General features: G+C 41.6%; 1 protein-coding gene across 1 annotated transcript; it reads right to left on the bottom strand.

Annotated features, from left to right (window-relative positions):
• Positions 1-5,765: 5,765 nt before the first annotated feature.
• On the bottom strand, positions 5,766-20,812 carry LOC141587334 (amine oxidase [copper-containing] gamma 1-like). The gene is made up of 5 exons (XM_074408795.1): positions 20,147-20,812; positions 7,553-8,241; positions 7,047-7,160; positions 6,400-6,947; positions 5,766-6,242 (listed from the first exon to the last, which is right to left on the bottom strand). Exons 1-5 carry the CDS (start codon positions 20,745-20,747, stop codon positions 6,029-6,031), a joined length of 2,166 nt encoding a protein of 721 aa, XP_074264896.1. The 5' UTR covers positions 20,748-20,812; the 3' UTR covers positions 5,766-6,028.
• Positions 20,813-21,537: the final 725 nt, after the last annotated feature.

Here is a 21,537-nt window from a genome sequence, read left to right as displayed (position 1 = left end):
TATTGAACGGGTTGAAAAAGAAGGTTGAAGATCTAAAGGGAAGATGGGCTGATGAACTACCCGGCGTCCTGTGGTAACTTCGAACCACGGAAAAAGAAGCAACAGTGGCATGATCCATTCCACCTAGTTTATGGTCTCAAGCCGTCCTACCAATTGAAGCAAAGAAGCCGACATTTAGAACGCAAACCTTTGACCCGATCGAAAATGAGGAAGGCCCGAGAGCCTCCCTAGACCTGGTCGAAGAAAGTCGAGATACGGCACGGCTCAACTTGGGCAAAGATATCAAAAACGAATGAGAAGAGCATACAACCGTAGGGTCCACAAAAGGGACTTAAGAGTAGGAGATCTAGTCCTAAGAAAGTCGGCCGCAACAAACAAAGGAAACATCCATGGTAAAATGACGGCCAACTGGGAAGGACCCTACAAGGTAGTGGAAGAAATGAGGCCGGGGACATACCGGCCGACAGACATGGAGGGTGTGCCTCTAATGAGCCACCGAACACGACAACCTTAGAAAATACTTCATATAGCGGCGGAGGTGTCCGAGACCGTTGTGGGCACCCCAACGCATGATTATATCTAATGAAGAGTGGTCCAAGTTTTCCATCAAAATGAAGAGTCCCCTCCGTAGTCATACCAAGGTAGACGCCACGCCAAAGCCGGCAAATCACTAGTAGACGCCACGGCAAAGCCGGCAAATCACTACAATGGCAATTGATACTCGCGAAAGCGACCAACATGCTTAGTAGACGCCACCGGCACTCACTACAAATGCGGTTGATACTCATGAAAGCGACCAACATGCTTAAGAACGTATAAGTACAATTGAGAACGTAAATCTAGTTGCCCCGCCAATCCGGAGTGGCAGAGGAAGCGATCAATATGTCTATAGATACGAACGCCGTCGAGCCGTAACCTCGATTGCCTCGCCAAAGCCGGAGTGACGGGAAACGACCGATACGCTAACATGTTCACAACAAGCTTGGGAAGCGCAAATCTGACCGCCTCGGCTAAGACCGGGAGTGGAGGAGGAAGCGACCGACATGCCAACATGTTTAAAAACGTTTAAGTACAGTTGAGATACGCAATCTAACTGCCTCGGCCAGGTCGAAGGTAAAAACGAAAAAGCGCTCAATATGTTAAAAACGTAAGAAGACAACTCAATGGAGAATGAGATCAAAGCCTCGGCCAAGCCGAAGGCAAATAAACAAACTTTATTGAAAAATGTTTACAAGGCAAAACAAAGTCGACGGCCGTCCCCATAGGGATAGCCTAAACACAACCTACCAAAGTTTAACAAAAAAAGAAGGTACAACAAAAGGTTACAAACATTAAAGACTTGAAGCGCCAAAAGGATGGCGGGAGGAAAGGCTCAATAGTTGGCCCCGAACAAATGAAGTCGTCCGAAGGACCGGTGAATCTGGTGACGACCGCCCGTCTCCCTATGTTTGTTCTTTGCCGCCACCGCAGCAGAGCAAGAAGATCACCAACGGTGGGCGGCCCAGAGGAAAGCTTGGCAGCTTCATTTGCCTTTTCCCTCTCAGCCTCCTCTCTGGCCTCCTTCACCCTAGCATCCCGGGCCGCCTTCTCCGCAGCCTCCTGAGCGGCCTTCGCCGCCTTCGCCTCATCCGCGGCCTTGGCCTCCGCAGCAGCAGCCTTCTCATCCAGAAGCCTGTCAAAATGTTGCCACGGGAAGGAGCCTTCAGGAAGGAGCTCTTTAATCGCATCCCCGGTAGCATCTTCGACTTGGTCCCGTGACGGCACACATGTCAGGGATGATGACGGTTTTCAGCGTTTCAATATCCTTCTCCCTCTGAGCAAGGATAGCCTTTGTGCCCTTGTGCTCCTTCGCCTCGGCCGAATGCAGGGACTTCCATCTCTCCTTTTGCTCAACCACGGCCTTATAGCCGCCCTCAAATTTGTCTTTCTCCTCCCGCAGCTTAGCAGCATCAGCCAAGGCAGACTCAACCTTAGCTCTCGGCCAGGACCGCCTTCTCAGCGTCCTCCCTAAGCTTTCGCTCAGCGAGGAAGTCCTTCATGGCGGCCTGGAAGACCTTCTTCGACCTCTCGGCCTCCTTCTTAGAAGCAGCAAGCTCGAGCCTAAGCCGTTCAAGCGCAGGGGCAGCTTGAGCCATGACCTTTTCTTGCTCCATAATATGAGCGCCGCTAGTTCACCCACTTCACCACCTCTTGGACAACCTTATGCCTTCCGCCCTAAGTCCGGGCGGGGAAACCTTCCGGGATGAGGAGTCGACGGTGATATTTTGATCGCCCGTCCGCACAAAGTCGCTTCTCCAATCGCCGTTCGGTGAGAACGACACCGCGACGGCCGATCTACAAAAACCCGACAAAGCATCCATGTCAACATTCATTGACATGTCGAGAGCCTCGTCACCGCTTCCGCCTTCTTGGACGGGGCCTACCGACCCCTTTTCTTTCCCCGCCTCGCAGAATAAAGAAAGAAGCGGCGTTGCTTCCTTCCTCTTATTTGAAGGAGGAGGACACTCAAGAACGGTGACGTCCTCATCGACATTGACGACCACCTGATCCTTTTGGACTACGGGGATTGGAGATTGAGTGGGAGTTGGCGTCGTAGCCGCCGTAGACGTTGTTTTTGGTCTCCGGCGCGGCACGTTACCGCCAATCTCCGCTTGAGTCGCCGTCACATCCATCGCCTTCATCGCCTGCTCCATAAGCTCGTGCGGGGCCGGTCTGCGATCACGTGGCGCGGCCTTAGGATGCAGCTCAACAACTCTCCCGCCCTGGTCGAGTCCCAACTTTTTTAGGATAGAGACGGAGAGATCCCGGCCAAATCGATCTGCAAGAAACAAAATCAACAGTTAAGCAAAAGAAGTAAACTAAGGCTCAAATACAGAAGCATAAAAAGCAAAGGTGGACCTCACACCGACCCCACTCACCCTGGCCGAGGGCCGGTATGAGGCCGACGTGGCAAAGCGGCTCGTCTTGAAGGACGATATGCGTCGGGGGCATCCATCCCTTCGGCGTGCCATCCTTCTCAGCCTCGAACAGGCTCATTGCCCGCTCTTCGTCCTCCTTAAGATAAACCTTCTTGGTGTCCATCTTAAGCTTATTCCGGGAGACATATCTGTCATGCTCCTCCTGACTCTCACACCGCAAATTGACGCGGCGCTGGAAGGACCGGGGCAGTGGGTAGTCCTCCGGAACCTCAACATATACCCACCGCCCCTTCCAGTCCTTGCAAGATGTCAGCTTGGAAACGGTGACATAACCCAGCTCGGTTTGTATGTTGTACCACCTCGAGCCGCCTAGGGTAGTCTGCCGAAGATGGTGAAGCCGGCGGAAGAGGTTCACCGTTGGGGCCTCCCCTTTAAAAAGACAGAGTCATACAAAGCCAATAATCGTCCTAATGGCCAACGGATGCAGTTGTGCCACGGCGACATTCATGGCTTTAATTATGGCCACGACGTGTTCGTTAAGAGGAAATCGGAGCCCATACTCCAGATGTCTGATGTACACGCCGATACAGCCCTCGGGAGGGCAACAGACCACCTGATCACCCTCAGGGATAACAATTATATACCCCCTGCCGAAGGAGTAATGGTCTTCAAAAATTTCAGGACCGGAACAACTAGCGAACTTGTTCGTCCAAACACGATCAGGATTGATCGAGCAGGCATCGCCGTGCCACAGGAAATGCGGCCTCTCTACGTCAGAATGGGTCCTTTCCTCCTCATCATCATCAATACCCTCCAAAAATTTCTCATCAATTTCAGGAGAAGGCGACTTGCGGCCCCCGAACCCTATCGGGGTGACAACCAGTGGCTCATGTTCGTCAGGATGCGACGGTTCGCCCCCCGGAGTAGAGGTACTAGGAAGAGCATCAGCAGCAGACATGGTGACAACAATTAATTAACAAGTAAAAAGTTGGGGAAAAATTTGTTTGTTTACCTTGGAAAAAAGTGTTACGCCAAGTAACGCTTTGAAGACTAGAGAGAAATTTCTTCGAAAAAAACAAGAGAGAGGAAATTTTTTGAGAAAATGAAGTTTGATGGCCAAAATGAGGGGCTAACTGCTCTATTTATAGAGCAAAACCCATTCAGTGGACCAATCAGAGCAAAGCCCATGAAGCGTCCACCAATCAGCACCAGGCCACGTGTCGAGCATGCAGCCACGGAATGTCAATTGACACACAGTAACAAATCTTCTTCGACACGCTCCTTGGTATCTACTTGCCAACGGCCAGCTGATCAACCAAGCTTGGCAGCACCGGCCGGAGGCAATCAAGAGCACACGGCATCCTCAACCCTGGTTTCGGTCAGCGCCATTTTCTTTTCCACATTGGATGTCCATTACACAACCATGTGGAGGGGGGATATGGTACGGCCTGAACAGAACCAAGCCGAGGAAGAAGTTCAACATGCGCAGAATACGCTCAACACTCATCGAAGGTCCATACCACGGCATAGACTACGCTGGGGGCAAATTGATGGGGCATATTCTGCACCCGCTGACCGAGTCAACATACTGAGCAAGGTCAAAGCCAAAAGACAGCAAGTCAACGTATTAGACAGCCTAACCGACATAGCCTGTCGGCCTATCACTTGGGTCTCGGTCTCGGCAACTAGCCGGCCGAGAGGCATATCCGCGTACTCACATCCAAGTCCCCTCGACATGGAGTCAACCAGGCCTGCCGGCCTGTCATGGGTCCCTCGGCCGAGGGTAAGACAATCTTTCCACCTGCTAGCCACTTGGCCACTACGTGACAAAAGGTGAAAGTTTATAAATACTCCACTTCTCTCATTGAGAAAAGGATCCCAAAAAACTATCAGAAAAACATCTAATAAACTGGTATAAAACTCCCTTATCTCTCTACAATATACTTTGCCAAGTTAACACACAACTTATCTCTTTAAGTTTACTGACTTGAGCGTCGGAGTGAGTACGCTCGGTACCAAGCCGAGCCCTCAGTTTGTTCATCTTTACAGGAGAGAGCGAAAGGAAGAGACAAGCAAACGACGTCATTCTACAAGCTTAAGTGGTCATAATCCTGCTCCGAAATTACACCCGGAACATTAGGGAAGCTAAATGACAAAATCTGCTCACGGCTTAAACTACAAAGTTGTAGCCCTTATTCTTAGCTTTCCAACGCCATATTACACGCCTCAAACAAAGGTCTAGAGACCGAGTTATGGCCAAAATACCGACATGCTGGCTAACTCCATACGGGCTGAATCTTCTAGACGAAAATAAATATTTTCTCCAATAAAATGATTCTCAATGACGAGAATACAACAACAATAATAGTGACAAAATTTCGTTTCTCAATTGTTGGAAATATAGTATCACTATAGGGGCGAAGATATAATTAGAGAATATTTGTTGTTGTGTCGTGGTATGGAGGCCGCTGAATGAGAAACGAAATCGCCCCGACTACGGTACAAATCTATATAGGCGTCGTCCCCCAAGGTCACACAACACTCCTAAAAGTTGTGTACTCAACCATTAGGAGTTGGAACTCATATGGTATGCTCAAAATTATCATAGAGAAATAGTAGAGATATATGCAAGATGTGTATCTCAAATGACTACATACTTCTCATATTTATAGTGATTAAATAGCACTATAAAGAGGCATAACCACTACCATAAACATGGAGTTAATGGGGCTATAAACATGCATTTAGTGGTGGGAGTGGAGAGATTCTCTTACGAGGTAATGTAAAGCTTCTCTACAATGCAATGTATCTAGACAACATTACTAGTTTTTTGCATTACTTCCAACATAATACAATCATTATACAGTATTAGCTTTTGCGCCATCCATATAATACAATCATTATACAGTATTAGGTTTTGCACATAAATCATAATGACGTACAAATAAGGAAAAAAAAGACTACAATCAGAGTCGGGACTTTGGAGTCTCCGGACACTTGATGAGACACAGGATCATGCTGAACTTACACCTAAGGAACAGTGAAAAGGGGCGAATCATATATTCCCCATAGTTCCGAAATTTTTATACAATCGACTTGCTTGTTCTGTTTCAAGCAGAAGCAGTAGCAGCTTCGCAAACAGGGAGATCCTTTTCAAAGTTCGGAGGAACTCCAAGGATAGGATTGTTCTCGAAGAAATTGACAGGCTTCAAATCAAAACTCGATGACACTGTTGGCATGATTGGGAAGTCCTCTTGACATGGTATATGGTGAAACCCTAAGGTGTACCATAATACTATGTCTTTGTTCTCTATTGATCTATCCCTGCAAAATTCACCATATTTTCACTCAATTAATATATGAACCGCTAAAAAGAAATGGAAGGAAATGGAGAGGATCCAAATTGATAGTTTTGTATCCCGAGGTATGGGATAGTGTTTTTCCCGATAATCCAAGATTTCGTTTTGGTACTGACTGTTACCTGTTAGACCATGAAGCGAGATTATCTTCGCCTTCGTTTTGGTAAACAAAGATTCCACCAGCCCACTCCTCACTTTTATTGTACGGAGTGACCCATATCTGGTTATTGGTGAAGGCACCTCTCTTTTGGGGCGGATCCTCAGGATCAAGTAGGCTAGCCGCTGTACCAGCAGGAACCACCTTATATCCAACCGGGTTACCGACTCTGGTTTTCTTATTCGGGTTAACCACGTGGAACTCATACGGGTCATAAAGCTTGAGCTTGATTTGCGCATCCTTTTCAGTCTTAGCAACTTTTCTAACAGTTTTTAAGTAGCTTTTCCGAGGTGACTCCCCTGGAGAGGTATCTTGCCTCTTCAGGTTCACTTTCACAAAGGAATTGTCCGAGTCATCAATGTCCATGTCGAGATAGAATGTGATGTAATGGTCATGGATAACACCAATAACATTTTCGGACAATAAGGTTCCATGCATGTTTTCTTGGTTTGGAACTTGGTTCATGTTCATGTATGGTGTGCCTTTCACCATCAATATACCACTTAGTCCAACCTGCATCAAATTTATTTTGCAGATAATTGAAATCGCCAAGGCATATGATCTGAGCTTTGACAAAATGAATAACATTTTTCTTTTTACTTGATTACTAACCTTGATTTTGATAAGACCATCAGTTTGAAATTCCCAGTCCACTATATAGTCGTAATTACCTACCGAAGCAGCCATTCTTACAACAAGGGTCACCTTTGGCCTTGCCTCACGGATCTGCAAATAAAAAGACGAGTCTAATCAACCTAATCTCTTGTATGAGACGGAGATGCGAGACTAACTCAAATACATGAGTGATGTGTCTACAACAATGACACTATAATACATGAACTTAAATAATTAGCATATTGTTTTCAAAATTATTGTTGTACCTAAAACAGGGGATCCACAAGAATCACAGAATATTGAAATTCATTTCATATGATCTCTGATGCCGACCCATATTAAGAGTAGTTCTTAGATTTCATTTTTAACAGGGCAATGGATGTAGTGGTAGGATCTCACGTTATATTAATATGAGACCGTCTTTCATGACACTAATTGGTTTTAACAATGAAATGTTGTAAATCCTATGCTTATATATAAGCATATGTTAAACAAAGTCATACCTCCAATCCTGTAAGTGGACTCTCAGAGTGCCGCCACCCAATATCACCCGCATAACTCTCAAACACGCAAACCATATTGGACCTCACATACGGCGTTCCATCACCAGCTGCAAACACACCATCCATGTAATATGCATTCCTCGGGCAATCGTTAAGAGGTACAAGAGGCATAGCTTGTAAACCAAACCCGTATTCACCCGCATCCATATATGTCTTGAAATACCATGCATCAGTAGGATCCATGTACGGAACAAATAACTCAGAGCTCATCCCTTTGTACATCACACTCCTTAGCTCCCCACTATCAGGGTCCCAGACCATGGCGCGTGATATGATCACCCCAGCTCTTGGGTCGGGTTTAAGATGAAACTCCCAGTTTGCCCATTTAACCATGTGCCCTTCAATTGTGAAACTTGGGCCCCTAGGCTGCTCGAGTGATATAGGGTTCACAGGCTTGATTTTTTTATGGGTGTCGGTCTGGGCCGAGAGACGGTAGTCTGTGTTAGCAGCTTTGGGAATTGGAATTTCCTTGCCATGATCAGTGATCTCTATAACTTCATTAGTATCCAGATCAACTAGTACAGTGAGCCCTTCTATTGGTCTCATGTAAAAGTTGGCTGTGTCTTTCATGGTGTAGCATTGTACCTTGATCAACCTCCTCTTTTCCTCTACTTTCTTGCCAAACCATCCTGCAAACGATAATATTCAAATTACTACAATTCCAAACCTGTATGGCTGCATCGCCGACAGAGTTACCAACATACTACTGATTGACTCTCAAACAAAGATTCAATATCATCAGGGCCGGCCCAGAGGCCTGTTTACTGGGTTTTTTGACAAGCGCCCAAGTCTGATAGGAGCTCAATTCTGAAACTAGAAGTCCACTCTTTACTCTATAGAGTGACGCTTTTTGTCAATTAGAATTATTTCATATAAAACTCATAATTAGGAAAGAAGTCTTGTGTTCTATCCTTCATGGCTACTTTTCATCATTCATTGAATTGTATTGGAAAATGACACGTGAATTACTTCAATAAAATTTTTAAAGGGGCCTTATTTTACAATTTTGCCTAGGGCCTGAAAATGTACCGGACCGGCCCGAATATCATGCCTTAGACAACAAATTGACCAAAGTTTTTGCTAGCTACCAACAACCAGAGTAGTTTTCCACTTTCAGTTTTTGACAGTATTGAAACTGAATTTGATGAATATCACTCTCAAAACAAATACAAATTGTGGTGACGTAGAACAATACGGAGTTTAAGAAATCATTGGTCTAATTAATGCATGCTAAACAGAAGCCGAATTCTGTAACTGTTGGGTTCCTTTGATTGATGATAACATGCCCATTTAATGTGTGTTATCTTAGTTTACCTTTTCAGGATTTATGATTAAATCAAGCTTGGATTAAGAAGTGTTGAATTGTTGATCACCCAATGTATTGAGTCCTAGGCGTCATCTAATGTACAAGTTAGAAACTAGAGAATTTTAAAGAAATAGAAACAGTCAAGACCACTGTTACTTTCTCAAGTAACAGCAATCTGGACCGTTGCCTTGATTCGTAACACTTGGAACTTCCTCTTATCTTTCAAAAGTCATTTACGTGTCTTGAATTTTAAAAGATGACTTTCACATTTTTTTGCAAGGATTTGACTTTCTAGAAAAAGTGGTTTGAGTAATTATCATTTCAAATTGTTTCCTCTTTGTGCAAATTTGACTCTTTGGTCTTTCATAAAATAAGGATTGTTTTTTGCCATTTTTGTGAAAGCTTGTCATCATGTGACTTGTTTTCCACCCTTTGTTTTCTGAAAACTTATGATCTCTTTTGGATAATTTCAAACACTCTTTCTCTCCTTTGCCCTTTGAATAAGAACCCTCTTTTGTGCAAGTTTGGGAAGTTGTTGAACCTCATCACATATGATGGTCCTTGATCCTTAAAACCCTAACAACTCACTTTGCTTGCTCTCCCTATAAAAGGCGTGCCTTATCCCCTCAAAACCTCAAGATTTTTTCTGCGATTTCATCTAAGTTTGCAAAATTGTTTTCAAAGCTTATAAACCGAGTCTTTATTTTGCAAAGTTTTTAAAAGTCTTCAAGTGTTACAATCATAGCTACTATTACTTTAACATACTAGACTCTCTAACTTATGAACCGTTGATGTTGTAAAGTTGTCCACCTCAATTCTTGTTAAGAATAAGCTAGTGGAAACTTGATCCTTATAACGTTCTAAGTTTGTATGTAGAGTTTAGGACGGAGTAGTCTTTAACTCTTTGGCAACCGGAGTAGGTTGCGAGTTAACGTGTTCTAGAACGGAGTAGTTCTTGAACTTGTGTCACAACCGGAGTAGGTTATTGTCTTTTTATTGTACGGGTTTTTTAGTAGTCGGAGTAGATCACTAAAATTAATCAATAAAAAGTAGATTGGACGTAGGCACTTGAGTTCTTGCCGAACCAATTCAAAAATCTCGTGTTTGATTTTATTTGTTTTATTCCGCTGCTCTTTATTTCGTTTGCATTTCTTTTGCTTAACTTTTGAAGTAATAGTTCCACATCTTTGTCACATTTGGTCTGTCATCTGTATTTCATAAAACCGAGACAAATAGCTACAGTCAGAACAATTGTTACCTTCATACTTCAGCAAACGTCCATTTTAATACTCGTTTAATTTCTCAATATTATTCGAAGTATTCTCCTATCTCTTTTTATCCTACAACTTACCTTAAATCAATAAAGTTGAAGTTAAATTTTTAAATAGTACCTAATTCACCCCCTCCCCCTCTTAGGTACTTGAATCCATAAACTCAACAATTGGTATCAGAGCCTCGTGCTCTTGATCGAGGCTAATCGCCTTAGAGTTTGATTCGTGGGTAATGGATTCCGAGAAACACTCCAAGATCCCGGTCTTTACCGGTGCGAATTTTGGATGGTGGAAACTCAAAATGGAACATTACATCAAAAGTATAGACTATCAATGTTGGAACATCATCCAAAATGGACCTCTTGTTATTGAGGAAACCGATATCTTAAACGGTTTCACCAAAACGAAAGAGGAAAAATATTACAATGAAAATGACTTCAAACTTGCCGAAAAGAACTCCAAAGCAATGTCGATTCTTCAACGTTGTGTTGGTGAGAGGGAAGTTAGTCGAATCTCTGGATGTCCTACGGCAAAATCTATTTGGGATTCTCTTGTACTTGCTTATGAAGGGACATCCCAAGTGAGAAAACACTGTGTTGACCTTCTCATGCAACAATATGAGATGTTTAGAATGTCAAAGGACGAGTCCATAAATAGCTTTTCTTCACGTTTTTCTTGTATTATTAATGATCTAAAGAGTCTAGGAAGGAATTTCGAGTCCGAGGACATCATTCGAAAAATCCTTCGTAGTCTAACCTCTAAGTGGCAACCCAAGGTCACCGCCATAGAGGAAGCTAAAGACTTGTCAACCCTATCTCTTCATGAACTAATGGGATCACTAATGGCTCATGAGTTTAATCTCGACAAGCATTCTAGTGAGTCCTCAAAGGGAAAGAGTCTCGCCCTCACATCCTCTCCAATTGATGGAGAAGATGAGGAGGAAGACGAGTTTGCTATGTTCTCAAGGAATCTAGCCGGGTTAGTCAATGGTCAAGGAAACAAAAGGTTCACTAATAATTACTCGAAAAAACGCTTTCCTAAGAAACGACCTAATTCCACCGTGGGATGCTTTAAATGTGGTGATAAAACTCACCAAATTAAAGAACGTCCCAAGTGGGATGATATCAAATCAAAGGAAATAAGAGAAAAAGTTAAAAATGACTATAAACATAGAGTCATGAGTGCAATTTGGGGAATGTCTGACTCCGAGGAAGATGAGGAACTCATCGAGGAGGAACTAGAGGCTAAAATGTGTCTTACAAGTCATCTTAAGGATAAAGTCTCAAAAACCTCAAAAATCGAACACCTAAGATGCCTCATGGCTAATCCCGATGACTCCGAATCCGATTCCGACAACGAGGTAAATCATATAAAGGCCAAGGCTAGAACTTACTCCAAAGAGAAAGTATGTAAGCTTCTTGACCAACTTTTTGATAAGTGTCGGTTTCAAAATGATAAACTTGAGGTAATGCAAAATGAGATTGAGGAAATTGCTCAAGAGAACTTTAACCTTAAAAATGAACTAAAAGCAACAGACAGCGTCACACTGTCACCTCTGAGGCCTATGATGAAGTTAAAAGAGTCAACAAGTTGAACAAACATTTGACTAAAGAATTAGAGCGTCTTAAGATGACCCCCACGGACGTCTCTGACCTTGAAAATATCAACACTACCTTGGTGATGCAAGTTTCCTCACTAACCAAGGAGCGTGATGATCTTTTGAGGGATAAAGATGCTCTCGAAAATGAAGTCTATGACCTTGTGGTTGAGATTGTAGACCTAAGAGAAACAGTGTCTGGGACTGTTGCTTCTGACAAACATTTAGACAAGTCCAATGAGAAAATTGAATGTTTGGTCAATGAAAACAAGTGTCTAAAAGGTGAGGTAGTTAGTCTCAAGAAAGAAATAGAGGTTCTTCATGAGAGGCTTACCCTTCTTCAAAAGGGTATGCCCGAGTGTAGCACTTCTAGATCTACTCCTCATCATAGATCCGATGAATTCGTTGATCTAAACAAACGTCTTGATGAGATGACATCTAAGTATGAGGAGTCCAAAGAAAAGATCGGATATCTCGTGTCTAAACTCAATAACCACACCCATGACTTCATAGTTGAGAAAATGGTGTCTATAGAAAGTGTAAACAATGATGAACTCAAAAGGGAAAAAGAAAAGAATCTGCATCTCCTCTCCAGAGTCAATGACTTGACCAATGAACTTGTAAAAGCTAAAAACATCACTGAAAAATGGGAGGGAAGTCAAAATGTGTTAAACTTTCTCACGAGTCAAACCGAGAGATGTAGTAAAGTTGCTGGTTTGGGCTTCAAATGGAACAGTCAGACAGACTGTTGCATCCAGAAGCCTAAAACTGATTTTAGAAGAAGGAAATATGTTGGTCTTCCCGAGTACATTATTTGCAACTATTGTGGTAAGAATGGTCATGTCTTCAATGCTTGTAGAAAAAGATTTGATGACATTAACAAGAGCATCAAAGTAATAAAACAAATATGGATTAGGAAAGACACCGTAAGATATGTTGATCACAAAAAGGGACCCAAGTTTGTTTGGGTTCCTAAACTCAAAGTCTATTCTTGTGTAAGGCTTGGTGAGAGGCGGCCGCAATTGGTACTTGGATAGTGGATGCTCTCGTCACATGACGGGTGATAGAAGCCAATTCCTCTCACTTAAAGCATATAATGGTGGCACGGTAAGGTTTTGTGACAACAAAAAGGGTGAAGTAATTGGCATTGGAAAGGTTGGTAAGTCACCATTACTTTGTGTCGACAACGTGCGGCTTGTCAAAGGTTTGAAGCATAATCTCATTATCATTTCTCAACTTTGTGATAAGGGTAATATTGTAGAATTTAGTGCTAATGTGTGTCGGATAATTGATGCCACTACTCATGAATTAATCCTCGAAGGAAGACGTGTCAAAGACGTATACTTAACTAATTTGAACACTCTATCCGGTTATACCATGTCTTGCATGAGTGTAATGAACAATGATCCTTGGCTATGGCATAAAAGGTTTGGTCATATTAGCACTAAAACTCTTAACACCCTTAAAAGACTCGACTTAGTTGAAGGCATTCCCAATATGAAGTTTGATTTTGATAAAGTGTGTGATGAATGTGCTAGAGGCAAACATGTTAGAAGTTCCTTTAAATCCAAAAGAATTGTGAGTACATCTCAACCTTTACAACTTCTACATATCGACTTGTGTGGACCAATGAGAACTAGAAGTAGAGGTGGTAGTCGTTATGTGTTTGTCATTGTTGATGATTACTCTAGGTTTGTTTGGGCACTCTTCTTAAGCTCTAAGAATGAGGCATTTGATGAGTTTCTAATTTGGTTAAGGAAGATTCAAAATAAACTTAGTTTAAAACTTGTTTCAATAAGAACCGATCATGGAACCGAATTCGAAAACTCATCATTTGGTGCTTATTGTGATGACAATGGTGTAGACCATAATTTCTCGGCTCCTAGAACCCCACAACAAAATGGTGTGGTTGAAAGGATGAATAGGACCCTTGAAGGTATGGCTAGAACAATGTTATTATGTAGTAAGTTGCCTAAGAACTTTTGGGCCGAAGCGGTAAATACCGCTTGCTACATTCATAATCGCGTCATGATAAGGAGTATCTTAAATAAAACTCCCTATGAATTACTACGTGGAAGAAAACCCAATATTTCATAATTTAGATGTTTTGGAAGCAAATGTTTTGTTCATAACAATGGTAAAAACAACTTGGGTAAGTTCGATCCACGTAGTGATGAAGGGGTGTTTATTGGCTACTCCAATCATAGCAATGCCTATAAAGTTTACAATAAACGAACCATGTTAATTGAAGAAAGCATCCATTTCATTTTTGATGAATCGAGTATGCTTGGACAGGTACAAAACGTGGAAGAATATGATGATGATGATGATGATGAGTTCGAAATTGGTCTTGTTCGAAAGGATTTCGTGTTCGAAGAAATATAGGCTCCCAACACTGACTTGCAACAGCCACAGGGACTGTTACCTTCAAAGGAAAGCTGCAACTCAGGGGGAACACGTGGTACACCTGCTGTTGTTTCCTCTCTGGATGCAACACTCCAACGATCGTTGTCTCCACCTCCGCACTGAATCAACTCAAAACAAGTCTTTGATGAACACCACTCTAAGCAAATGGAAACAGTCACTGAGACTGATACTGCTGAGGGGGAACAAGAAACTATTGTTCCAAAGAAGTGGAAACATCAAAGCTCTCATCCACTCTCTAATCTCACAAGCGATCTCAACTCTAGAATTCGAACAAGATCATCCCTCAACAATCTCGCTCATCTTAACGAGTATTGTGCCCACAATGCCTTCCTCTCTCAAATTGAACCCGCCAATGTAACAGTCGCTCTGACTGATGCAAATTGGTTGCTTGCCATGCAAGAAGAACTCAATCAATTCAAAAGAAACGAGGTATGACACTTAGTCCCTAGACCGCCTAATCGTACCGTCATTGGTACTAGGTGGGTCTTTCGCAATAAGCTTGATGACTCGGGAGAAATTGTAAGGAACAAGGCTAGGCTAGTGGTGCAAGGTTATAACCAACAAGAAGGTATTGACTACGATGAGACCTATGCACCGGTAGCTAGACTTGAAGCCATACGATTACTCATAACTTTTGCGGCTCACAAAGGCATTAAACTCTTCCAAATGGATGTTAAAACCGCTTTCTGAAATGGATATTTGGAAGAAGATGTCTTTGTAGAGCAACCACCGGGCTTTGAGGACAATGATTTGCCTAACCATGTTTTCAAATTAGACAAAGCTCTTTATGGTTTAAAACAAGCACCTAGGTGTTGGTATGATAGATTGTCTAAATTTCTTATTGAAAATGGTTTTAAAAGAGGCTCCGTTGACAAAACATTGTTCTTAAAGTCACAGTGCTGAACTGTTGGTTATCCAAGTATATGTTGATGACATTATATTTGGTGCAACAAATGAACTCCTATACTTGTATTTTTCGGAACTAATGAAATCGGAGTTTGAAATGAGCATGATGGGTGAGCTAGGATTTTTCCTTGGACTCCAAATCAAATAATCAAAGGATGGAATCATGATTCATCAACAAAAGTACATCAAAGAAATGCTTAAGAAATTTGGGATGACAAATTGTAGGTCTCATGATACACCTATGGTAGCCGGGTCCAAATTGGACAAAGATGAACTCGGTAAGAATGTTAGTGAAAAGGTGTATAGAGGTATGATAGGCTCACTTCTTTACTTGACCGCAAGTCGTCCCGACATTCTCTTTAGTGTTTGTTTATGTGCTAGGTTCCAAGCAAATCCGAAAGAATCCCATTTTAAAGCCGTTAAACGAATTCTTCGGTACTTGATTGGAACACAAGATCTCTACTTATGGTATCCCTTACATTGTCCTTTTGATCTCATAGGCTTTTCGGATGCGGACTATGCGGGGTGCACGGTAGAAAGAAAGAGAACCTACGGAATTGCAACATTCTTAGGTCCTTGCCTGATTTCATGGGCCTCAAAGAAACAAAACACGGTAGCTCTTTCAACGGCCGAAAGCGAGTATGTTAGTGCCGCACATTGTTGTTCTCAACTCCTTTGGGTAAGACAACAACTTCTTGATTTTGGTATTATTTTTGACTTCGTTCCCATAATGTGTGATAATACGAGTGCAATAAATATTTCCAAAAATCCTATTCAACACTCTAAAACCAAACATATTGATTCGTCATCATTTCATTCGCGATCATGTGGAGAAAGGACATGTTAGACTTATCTTTTGCAAAACGGAAAACCAAATTGCCGACATTTTTACTAAGCCACTTGCAAGAGAACATTTTGAGAAATTTAGACTAGAAATTGGGTTAATTAATTGCTTGTGATTTCTAGTATGAGTCTTGCTAATTTCTCAAATTGATTAAACTAAAATGGACATATGTTATTAAGTGTTCTAAGGGCATCCATATCATTTTTAGACCAAAAATTGACACCATACTCGTGAGTTGATAATCACTCAACCTCATATCTAAATTTACGTTTATGTTATGCTACCTTGCTTTTTATTTCGAGTGATCAACTCAATTTATTGGGCCAACTACCTCCACTTACCTCATTTATTGATTGGGCCAATCATCCCTTTAACCCCCCGTCCAAAATCCCTCAACCCACAAAACCTTTCACCTTCCACTCCCTCCATCTCACCTACCCTATAACCCTTTTACCCACCATGGTCAAAACCTCTTTTAACACCACTATTCCCATCAAACCCACAAAAATGACGAACCCATCTCCATCATCTGACCCACCACCTACCTCCAAAACTATGCCACCTCAAAAAGACTCTTATGCCTTTCCTCGACATCAAAATCCACCCACAAATCCATCACCAACCTCTAACCCAGAATCTGTAAACCCTCATCCAACCCCTCTCGCCACTATTCCTCCAACTACGGTCCCATCTGACGACGTTCCAATCTCCACCATGGTTGGGCGTCGAACTCGAGGTGGTCGCAAGAAGGGTACTACAGTCTCAAGCTCATCCACCGAGACCGTCATTGTGGATATTGATGATAATGAAGAAACTCCATGTGATATAAGTGTGAATCCAACAAAACCTACTGATTCCGTTCCGATTCCGACAAAGAAAGTTAATAAAAGAAAAGCGACAGTTACCGAATCCTCTTTACCCCCAATTTCAGAGAGTGTCGAGCAAAGTGAAGTTGACCCCGGATCTACTACTCTCAATCAAACCATTGATCCCCCATTTGAACCATCCCTTGAACCCCCTTCCAAAAAATCCAAACCCTCAAAGAAAAAATTGGTGTATCTTTCACCATCAGATTCAGTGTCACTCACCTCCAAATGGGATATGGCCCGTGTTTGGGAACAACTTGAAAGCTTGGATATTCCCACCTCTATCTACAAAAATTGTGAACGATTGATGTCACCTAAAGCTATTCACTCTCCTCGGATCTATAAACAGTCCTGGTTTGAGTCTCCCGCTTTTCACAATGTAAGAGATATGATTATGGCTCAAGGGTGGGAAAATCTATTGGAGCTTTGTGAACCCGTGTTTGTCAGTGAAGTGGTTCAGTTTTTTTCAACGGTCCGAGTGGATAAGTCGGGTGATTTTCTCACGGCTAAAGTTAATGGTAAACCGCTCAAACTTTTTCAATCTGATTTTGCTACTGCTCTTAATGTCCCAACCGGAGGTTATGACAATATCTCTGCTGAAACTTGGGTAGCCCTAACTTATGCCTCACCCTTAGCTGTTGCCAAAGTTGTTTGTCCAAAAGCCGTCACTTGTGGTCCCGTTAGTAATACCTCCATACCCCCTCCTCTCCGATTAATCTTTAACATGCTTTGTCGTTCTCTTTACCCTTCGGGTGACCGGGGAAAATTGTCCACATCCCAACAATATCTCATATATCATATTGCAACTCATAAAAAGGTTAATTTGATTGGGTTAATGTTTAAGCGCTTTGACCTTATCTCGGCCAAACTCCGTAAACCCTCCACTAATGTGCTTCATCTACCCTATGGAATATGGTTGTCAATCGTTAAGCACACGGGGTGTTAGTTAACTCTAGCATGGGGTCCTTGGACATGTGTGATATAATGAGTGATGGTCAAATGGGAAAGATGCTTATCAAAGTGGATAATGAACTGATTTCTGTGAAAATTAAGTCGGAACCAGAGGGTGGGTCGTCTAGTCAAGTTGGAACGGGTAGTTTACGGGAAATTCTCCAAGCCATTGCTGATTTGAGTGCTTGGGTCAAGCATGATGCTAGTCAAAAGGACATGGCTCTCTCGGCTCTTACATCCACTATGGACGTGATTCGTGGTGAAGTGGATATCATTTCCACTCTTCTCTCAACTAAGGAGCATGGTGATGATGATATAGCCGACCCGCTGGATGATGACCCCTTGGGTGATGAATCAGATGGTAACCAAGCTTCCTCTCCTTGAACCCTTTTACCCATTTAAACTCTTACCTATCTTTGCCTTGCCTTTTTCTTTTGTTTCTCTACCGAATGATCACTCTTAATTTCTTGCTTGGTGGTGTATGTTAAACTTCTTTTAGCTTTGGTGAACTATGGTTAGACTATGTTTAAACCGTATGTTTGTGTTGACCTTGTTATCTTGTCACGTTTGTGTGTGTCTTCTTGCGTTTTCTTATGAATGCTTGTTCTTGAATGCTTTTGACATCCCTGCCCTTTTTGATAATGTCAAGAGGGAAAAAAGGTAAACTCATGCTCTTAATCTCGTTGCATATTGGTTAACTCATAACTAGGCCTAACCTTCACAAATTTTACTCTTGTTTTGGGCAATGTAAATTTGCCATGGTAAGTTTGATTTAAGTTCTTGCTCCATAAGGTAATATAGTTCCTTCTCTCATATGATCTTGCTTGATTAAATCTTGAAATAAGTTGTTTACATTCATTTTACGGCTTGTCATCATCAAAGGGGGAATTTGTTGGGTTCCTTTGACTGATGATAACATGCCCATTTAATGTGTGCTATCTTAGTTTACCTTTTCAGGATTTATGATTAAATCAAGCTTAGATTAGGAAGTGTTGAATTGTTGATCACCCAATGTATTGAGTCCTAGGCGTCATCTAATGTACAAGTTAGAAAGTAGAGTATTTTAAAGAAATAGAAACAAATAAGACCATCACACTTTCACAAGTAACAATGACTGACCGTTGCCTTGATTCGTAACACTTGGAACTTCCTCTTATCTTTCAAAAGTCATTTACGTGTCTTGAATATTAAAAGATGACTTTCAGATTTTTTGCAAGGATTTGGCTTTCTAGAAAAAGTGGTTTGAGTAATTATCATTTCAAATTGTTTCCTCTTTGTGCAAATTTGACTCTTTGGTCTTTCATAAAATAAGGATTGCTTTTTGCCATTTTTATGATAGTTTGCCATCATGTGACTTGTTTTCCACCCTTTGTTTTCTGAAAAATTATGATCTCTTTTGGATAATTTCAAACACTCTTTCTCTCCTTTGCCTTTTGAATAAGAACCCTCTTTTGTGCAAGTTTGGGAAGTTGTTGAACCTCATCACATGTGATGGTCCTTGATCCTTAAAACCCTAACAACCCACCTTGCTTGCTCTCCCTATAAAAGGCGTGCCTTATCCCCTCAAAACCTCAAGACTTTTTCTGAGATTTCATCTAAGTTTGCAAAATTGTTTTCAAAGCTTATAAACCGAGTCTTTATTTTGCAAAGCTTTTAAAAGTCTTCAAGTGTTACAATCATAGCTACTGTTACTTTAACATACTAAACTCTCTAACTTATGAACCGTTGATCTTGTAAAGTTGTCCATCTCAATTCTTGTTAAGAATAAGCTAGTGGAAACTTGATCCTTATAACGTTCTAAGTTTGTATGTAGAGTTTAGGACGGAGTAGTCTTTAACTCTTTGGCAACCGGAGTAGGTTGCGAGTTAACTTGTTCTAGAACGGAGTAGTTCTTGAACTTGTGTCACAACCGGAGTAGGTTGTTGTCTTTTTATTGTACGGGTTTTTTAGTAGTTGGAGTAGATCACTAAAATTAATCAATAAAAAGTAGATTGGACGTAGGCACTTGAGTTCTTGCCGAACCAATTCAAAAATCTCGTGTTTGATTTTATTTGTTTTATTCCGCTGCTCTTTATTTCGTTTGCATTTCTTTTGCTTAACTTTTGAAGTAACAGTTCCACATACTGTCACATTTGGTCTATCAGATTTCATAAATCGAGACAAAAATAATACAATCGTAATAATTGTTACCTTCATACTTCAGCAAACGTCCATTTTAATACTCGTTTAATTTCTCAATATTATTCGAAGTATTCTCTTATCTCTTTTTATCCTACAACTTACCTTAAATCAATAAAGTTGAAGTTAAATTTTTAAATAGTACCTAATTCACCCTCTCCCCCTCTTAGGTACTATGAGTATATTACCTGAGGAGATAGGGAAGCAAGCCAAATCTGCCAAGTCAACTCCACGGTCCAAAATCGTTTTATTAAACTCAGCACTCGACAATGGAGCAAAAGTAGCCAGCCTCATATCTTCGATGGTCAGAGTCGGGTACCCAGACAACCCACCAGTATCAACCCTTACAACTCGACCCAACCCCAAGTCAATACTAAGCACATGCGTAACCCCATCCACACGTGCAACGACAGAAGCCTTCCTACGAGGCAAGGAATCCCCCTCCCTCCATTTCACAACAAGTGACTTCGATGGCTCCTCAACAACAACGTTGTGCAGAGCATATGACTTTGCGTTCTTAAAGAGCCGGTGCGAGGACAAAATGGTCCGCACCCGGTTCATCTCCTGAACCGTTAGCGGGTCCAAAGGATGACGTGGAACATCAGATGTATGGTCATTGACATGGACAGGTTTGTGACCAGGAGGCCAAAGAGTTGTCTCGGCCTCCTTGTCAACCCAGTGTAAGGTGTTGTAAGGGAGAACAGTGGAACTCCAGTTGACAGTACAAACAAAGAAGAGGAAAACTCCTAGTAAAAGAGACATAAAACGTAGGAATTTCCGTCCTTCCATTGTTTTCTGCTTCACTATCAGTAAACTTGTTGTATATTCAGTGTTTTTAGTGGAATGATAAGTGTGGTGCATACAGAGGTTAATATACAGGATCTACTAACTAGATTCCAAATGACGAAGAATATTCAGTGAAAGGTCACCTGGTTTGTCCAAAGATGCAGCATTCTTTGTTGTGATGCCGTAGTAAAGTTGGATACTAACTAGATTCAAAATGACAAAGAATATTTAGATTTGGATTGTTTAATGGGTGTCCTAAGGGCACACGATAAGAAAATATATAAGTTAATAGTTTTAAGATTCATTCATTAAAATTGGTGATAATAGGTATATCCTTTCATTTCTCATGATAGATTCCTAAAAGTATTTCTTTAAATGGTTTTTTAATTGTGTACTCTTAAGACACCCGTTAGGAAAACCGTAAAGTAAGTGACGTCGTGATGACCATAGGTTGGGAAGAACAAAAAAAATCTAGGAATCCTAAAGATTCTTCCTTGTGATGTGGAAAGTACAAGTCAACTCGTAGTGGTTGTTTAGTAATCCTAGTAATGACTTTTGTCTTAATACTGTTAGATGCACTTAGTTGATTAGCTCTATGATTAAATAACACAAATGGCAGTACGTTCAATTCTTATACCATACATTCAGGTGTATGGTACTTCTCACTCTCACTATTAAAAATAAAATAAATAAAATTAAAAGATAATAAATTCATTCACAATATTAAGCAGTTAACAACGCTTACCATAAACCCTTTTTCCTCCCCCTTTCATACCTAGATCTTTCATACTTC

Source organism: Silene latifolia, chromosome 6 (assembly GCF_048544455.1).
Source record: "Silene latifolia isolate original U9 population chromosome 6, ASM4854445v1, whole genome shotgun sequence".
In the NCBI taxonomy this organism is placed as follows: domain Eukaryota; kingdom Viridiplantae; phylum Streptophyta; class Magnoliopsida; order Caryophyllales; family Caryophyllaceae; genus Silene; species Silene latifolia.
Note: the sequence above shows the minus strand (reverse complement) of the source record. Positions and strands in the feature narration are given on the sequence as shown.

What these genes read in the sequence shown, in the direction of transcription:
- LOC141587334 (XM_074408795.1), bottom strand. Translation starts at nt 20,747, where the DNA reads ATGGAAGGACGGAAATTCCTACGTTTTATGTCTCTTTTACTAGGAGTT. An exon ending in ATGGTCTTATCAAAATCAAG is followed by an intron (nt 6,948 to 7,046) that starts GTTAGTAATCAA and finishes AATTTGATGCAG; the next exon opens with GTTGGACTAAGTGGTATATT. An exon ending in CTCGCTTCATGGTCTAACAG is followed by an intron (nt 6,243 to 6,399) that starts GTAACAGTCAGT and finishes TGAATTTTGCAG; the next exon opens with GGATAGATCAATAGAGAACA.